This window comes from Quercus suber, unplaced genomic scaffold (assembly GCF_002906115.3).
Source record: "Quercus suber isolate HL8 unplaced genomic scaffold, Cork oak 2.0 scaffold_7, whole genome shotgun sequence".
Taxonomy (NCBI): domain Eukaryota; kingdom Viridiplantae; phylum Streptophyta; class Magnoliopsida; order Fagales; family Fagaceae; genus Quercus; species Quercus suber.
In genome coordinates this window covers 2,488,064-2,494,170 of record NW_027069473.1, presented here as the reverse complement: position 1 = coordinate 2,494,170, position 6,107 = coordinate 2,488,064, and the positions used below count along the sequence as shown (strand labels likewise).

General features: G+C 38.5%; 1 protein-coding gene across 1 annotated transcript; it reads right to left on the bottom strand.

Annotated features, from left to right (window-relative positions):
- LOC112023491 (eukaryotic translation initiation factor 3 subunit C) lies at nucleotides 1-5,611 on the bottom strand. The gene is made up of 4 exons (XM_024056090.2): nucleotides 5,571-5,611; nucleotides 4,147-4,217; nucleotides 2,227-4,023; nucleotides 1-1,228 (listed from the first exon to the last, which is right to left on the bottom strand). Exons 2-4 carry the CDS (start codon nucleotides 4,171-4,173, stop codon nucleotides 251-253), a joined length of 2,802 nt encoding a protein of 933 aa, XP_023911858.1. The 5' UTR covers nucleotides 4,174-4,217; nucleotides 5,571-5,611; the 3' UTR covers nucleotides 1-250.
- Nucleotides 5,612-6,107: the final 496 nt, after the last annotated feature.

Sequence of the window (6,107 nt, the reverse complement as noted above, 5' to 3'; positions counted from 1 at the left end):
ACTAATTTTAAGAGCAACTTATTAAACAAAATGTGTTGGAGTAATGCTGTCATAGCGACAAGCACATCATACAATATCCACCTTTCAAAGTTTGGAACTTCAGAAGATGGACCTCTGAAGGTTAAATTCAAATACTGCAAGAAAATGAAACAACTTTCGGACAAATTTCAGAACCAGCAGAATAAAGTTTTTATCTAAAATGCAACAACTTTTAATCAGTATTGCCTTCTCTTCCACTGGTCTTACTACTCTAAGCACGAACTTCTCTGTTGAGACTGACCAAGTGAGTTGAAGTATCTATTTGGGAGCCCCTCACAGCTGAACCACTCTGATAAGCAGCCCTCCCTGACCCTCCATATGCAAATCCTTGATACCGTGTACCCTCATAGCCACCCCTGGTGCCTCGTGACTGACCGGTCCAGTCCCTTGAATACCTGCCTCCAGCAGCTTGGCTTAGTGGCAGAGGTCTCCCTCCACCACCATATCTTGTATGCCCAGTGCCACCACCTTGCCTTCCCAGAGTGAAAGACAAGTTGTCTTGCCAGCTACTTCCAGCAGAAGCTGTTCCAGCTGCATAATCCAAACCAACACCACCTAGCCTTGCTTCTATTGCTCTCTCATTACTTTCTGCAAGGACTAAGAGTTTCTCTGTTAGCTGGAATGCCAGATCCTGCAACCTACTGTGCTCAACATCATGGAAAACGATGCACTGAGTTGGCTGGTCCCAAACTGCATGGAGCTCCTCATTGATCATCATCTTGCTGACAATACTGCAAGTCTGGGCATCTGAGAGGTCAAACAGTTTGGTGAGCTGGTCCAAGCTCAGGGAATTGTAGGACGAGTAAGTAAAAAGGTAGGTCCTCAAAGCCTCTTCCTTGATCTTAGCCTTGAGCATCTCAAGGACATTCTCTCGATTCCTGAGGAGATTCCAAGCATCAAGGGACCTAATAACATCATATGCCTTCTCAAAATCTCCCTTGCTAAGGGCCCTGGTGGCAGCCATTATGTGGTCTCTGACAGTTTCTAGGGGACCTGTAAATGTTTGCCTCTCACTCACCTCGAGCAACCGCCGGAAAGTCTTACTTATGACCTTGCGTTTTGCATCATGTATGTTAGCTACCATGTTGGGCACTTCCAGGAGCATAGCACATATCAGATGGGCAGCCTCCAGGAGCTCAAGATTTATGTGCATATGGTACGGCATTTGACGTCTCCTTTCAATTCTTTCCTGTTTTTTAGGGGGGAAAATTACAACAGTGAGTCCTTGGACATAACATGTATACATGTGCACACTTACATAACCTAGAAGATGTACAGAAATTAAGCCAAATATTGTTGTCAAATCCGTACCAAACAGGCAGTTGAATTGTTAAACTGGTGAATTGTACAAAAATCCAAGTCAGAATAAAGAGAATACCGGATTTGTAAGGAAACCAATCACATCAAACAATTTTTTAGTAAAATACTAAACCATACGGTTTTATTCGAACTATCTCATTTTAAATGTTAAATCATTTTGATAAAATAACCATATTTTCCTTCAATTTCATACTTCTATTTATGGGCTTTTTTAAAGTCTTTTGTTTTTAAACTTGAAGTACTCAAAAGATCAATTCAAGTATCATATTTTTAATTTTCTATATATAAAAAAACCTTAAATTTTAAATTTGAAGAATTTTTTTAAACAATGATATTCTATCAATTTTAATATTTGGTATACTTGCATATTTATATTAAATTGAATAACATCTCATTTTTTATACTTTGTTTTTGTTTTTGATGTATTCTTTAACTTATTTACATATAGAATTAAAACATATTTATTAATCACATGATTGAAGCAATGTTCCAACGATTGAATTGGTGAACCATCATACCACTCCATTAACGGATTCAATGCTCTATTCCGTTCTCATAACTATTTATCCAACAACAATATTTACAAGAAAAGATGCACACTTTCTAATTCCGGATGGAATAACAACCAACCAAATAAGTCTCATACAACACATTCTACACAACCTACAGGCTTTCATCAGCATACACTAACTGGAACCCAACCAAAAGAATTGCAGCTAACCTCACGTCAAATTTATATTCAATTTTTTCTTAACCTCAAATCAAAATCCAAGTAGCCTACAATCTTCTAACATTTCTGTTTTTATAGAAGAAAAAGTACCAAATAAGAATTAATCTACATATGAAACAAAAGGCAAACATCAGTACCTGTTCAGGAGTCTTCTCGTGATATCGGCTTTGCGAAACACCTTGTGCAAGCAACTCCCTTACCCTTCCACCAGAATATAGTTCAGAAAGGCAGCTGTGGCCCTCAGTAATTAATCCAACCCGAAACGCACATAAACCAAGTTGTGCCATAGCTCTATTGAAAAGGATCTGTGTCGATATGTCCATATGCTGAATGCTGTCCTGTAAATGACTCATTAGCAGCAAGTCACGTGAAGTTGAAAACTCATCTAGGAGAGCATGGTGGTAAATGTCACATAGCATACTTCTTGCTTTTGTCCGCTCATCCCCAAACTTGTAGATGAGGGACACCAAACAATCCATCATTGTCCTGCTATTCTCTGGAAAGGTGGGTTTCCGCGGCACAAGCTGTGGAGTAACAACAAATGCAGTTGGCCCTCTACTTTCCTCAACCACTATAGGCTCCTCACCTGCTTCTCCATTATCTCCATCTCCTGTCTGCTCAGCCAGTTTTCTCATGGCATCATAAACCTCTGGTGGCTTATAATATATGAGTTCAACCCGCTTTAACGCAACCTTTGCAGCAGCTTTGAGGTCCCCTACCCGTTCTAAATGATCCTGCACATTTTGAGCAAGAACTGAGAACATAGGCTCATCCCTGAGTCTCTCAACATACTCATTAGTGTGGGGATCAATGCATTGCAAGCTCTTGAAAAACTCAGAGTCCACCATTTCAACAAAGGCAACCAAGTTTCCCCAAACCTGGATGGTACCATTATATTCTGGTCCCTTCTGGGTTTCATTCTCATCAGGTCCCACCATATCATTCACCACTATGTTGGGATATTGGAAAAGAATGTCCAAAATCACAAGCATGTTATGCACACATTTCTTCCAAACATTTATAGGCATGTAGCCATTGAGTCCTGGATTGACATCAAATTGTGCTGAGACAACACTGAATAGAATTTCCAGTTTTTGGGCAGGGGTCTTAGCAACCTTGGTCAAAAAGGTAAGCTGCTCAACCTGCTCAAATCTTCCAGTTCCTTTCCTACCCCGAGCAGCCACAACCTCCTTGAATTTCTTGTTAACCGTATCCCATGTGATCTCACTAGGATTCTTAAATTGCTTATCCATGAGCTTATCTTTCTTGCTCCTCTTCTTCTCCCACTCTCCATCGTCGTCGTCATCATCTTCGCTATTCCCAACCTTGTCATTATCATCATCCTCAGAATCTTTGAATTCAATCTTTGTCAGATCCTCTTCAATCTCTAAATCAATTTCTTCATCCTCATCCCTTTCCTCCTCGATCTCAGGATTTTCTCTATACTTACTAATCATATCCTCATACAGTTTGTTGTTTTTCTTCAGTTTCTGTTTCATTGAGTTCAAGGCCTTGGCATTGCTGCTGCTTATCTTCTTCTTCGCATCCTTGTTGGCCAAAGCCTCACTCAGGAAGTCCTCCATCAGCACAAGTGCTTTTATGTAAAGGTTGGGGGCCTTTTCAGACCCTGTGACGCGCATGACTTTTTCCAGCTGCCTATTTATCTTGTCAAAGCTTTCCTGTAAGCTTACCCAGTCGTTTATTTTCGTTGCATTCTTCATCTGGTCAACCGTGGCTGACATTTCCTCCAAGCGCTTATCTCTTGCAGACCTGACAACCCGCTTTTCGCCATCAGAGTCATCACTATCATTCGCATTGGTATCTATTCTGTAATCACGTCCATCAGGTTCAGTGCTAGCCTCAACAGGCCCCCCATTCACAATCTCTTCACCATATTCATCCTCCTCCGAATCCTCCCCGGAATCATTGCCACCCTGTTAATAACGCAAAAAGATTTTACAAAAACCTTCATCAAAACTGTTCTCAAAGATTAAAGTTTAAACATAATACAGAATAGGGTAATTGAGTAGCAAGGTAACAAAATAAAAGGTAAGAACCTTGGGTCTCCAGAAAGGCGAAGCCATTATCAAGAATTGGTTAAATTCAACAGATTAGAAACCTCCAGAAACTGCATTTTAAACAACAACAAAAAATTTCAGTGTCTTCAGCGAATTAACAAATCAAATTGAAGTGTCTGGATAAACATGGCCTGGTTCTGACAGGACCATTTTGCAACACACAATAACATGAAACAGTTAATAACACACAAGTTTTATGGTTATTGCGAAAAGATCTTACTTTAAAGATGTTAATATTTTTACAGTTTACATAGCTCTTGGGCATGAGCATAAACTGCTTAGCCCGTCAAGGATGAATGCCTCTGGATTACCAAGCAAGAGGCAACTCGTTCAAGCAGGTGGAGTCTTTTGGGTGTAGGTTTTACTTGCTAGTGGCAACTCCAAGAGCTCTTCAATAGAAAGATTCCCTACATTATACACACAACTCCTGGGCATGAGCATAAATTGCTTAACCTGTCAATGATGAATACCCCTGGATTACCATGCCAAAGGCAACTCGTCTAGGCGGGTAGGGTCTTATGTGCATAAGTTTTACTTGCTACAGGCAAGACCAAGGGCTCTTCATTAGAAAGATGCCCTACTCATTCTGACAGATAGGGTTATGCCCATATGTTTTACTTGCTAGAGGCAAGTCCAAGGCTCCTCAATAGAAAGATATCCTAATTTATCTATACTACTATTTAAGAGGCTTCTTCTGTATGGGATCCTCAATTTAGATGCCCAAAATACTCTTAAATTCATCCATTTCCAAGGCTTAAATCATAAGGCTAGACATGTAAAATTAGTAATTTAAAAACTCCTAATTTTTAGCTAAATTAAAAATAAATAAATAAAACAGTTTATTCTCCCACCTCTACATTTCTCTCTCAAGTTAGGCATATATATATATATATATATATGCCTCCACGTCAAGTATTAATACAACTTCTCCTTAAAATAAAAATTAAATTAAACTGAAATGAGTAAACATGGAAACCCAAAAAACAAAATATAATAAAGTCTCAGCGGGCATCGCGCGAAGAGCGTGTGATGTGTGATGAACGATGAGGCATATATATATATATATATATAAGAATCCACATAACATACTCAACTAGATCTTAAAACAACCACTAGGCCTATCTATCTAAGTCAGAGCAAAAGAGCATCAAACACTGAAAATCAAAATGACCACTCACATAGACAAAACCATTTCAATAAAAATCCAAAAATCTTCATTACTCTAGAAAATCCAGGAAACGTAACCGACAATTCTTTGATCTAAAATAAAAAATAAAAAAGCAAGAGATGAAAAGACATGCATAAATATAAGGTTTTGATTTTCCTTCTCTCTCGATCTTCTTTCCTGGAAACCAAACAGAGTCACTATTCCAGATAAACCCTAACCCTAAGACAGAGAGTACCTGTGTGTTTGTGGCGGTGTACTTGCTTGCTATGCAAGAAAACGGTGAGTAAAGTTTAGGCACGTTGGGAAGAGCATTATGTAGTGTTATTTCGGATGGGCTGGGCTCGTATCGCCCACAGGCCCAATCTCAAATTTTCTTTATTAATTTTGGGTTTAAATACATTATTAAATTATTATGCTATTACTTGTTTGTTTGAGAAACAATTATTATGGTATTACTTTATGGGTGATTTTAATCGCTAAAGTTTAAAGTTATCTTTTTGGTTTTTTAGATGATATGGCCAAATTAAAAATTGACACATCATTACTCTATAATGGATAAAAGTGATTATTTTAAATTTCAAAGCTAAAATTGTTCATGAGCTCTAATTTAGGACCAATAATGTATTTTGAACTTAATTTTGTTTATTTGTTTTGCACTGAAATGTAACCTAGTGTTGTCATATGTAATCATGAAGGATCGGTGATTGCTGCCATGAGTAAACACCTTCATCTCCCACTAGGCCCTTTGGAAACTAAAGCAAAGGTAATGGAT

Bases quoted from the DNA above. Each gene is read 5' to 3' on its own strand.
- LOC112023491 (XM_024056090.2), bottom strand. From the start codon at position 4,173: ATGGCTTCGCCTTTCTGGAGACCCAAG. The intron at 4,024-4,146 runs GTTCTTACCTTT...CGTTATTAACAG, and splicing joins CGCCTTTCTGGAGACCCAAG to GGTGGCAATGATTCCGGGGA. The intron at 1,229-2,226 runs GTACTGATGTTT...CCTAAAAAACAG, and splicing joins ACGAGAAGACTCCTGAACAG to GAAAGAATTGAAAGGAGACG.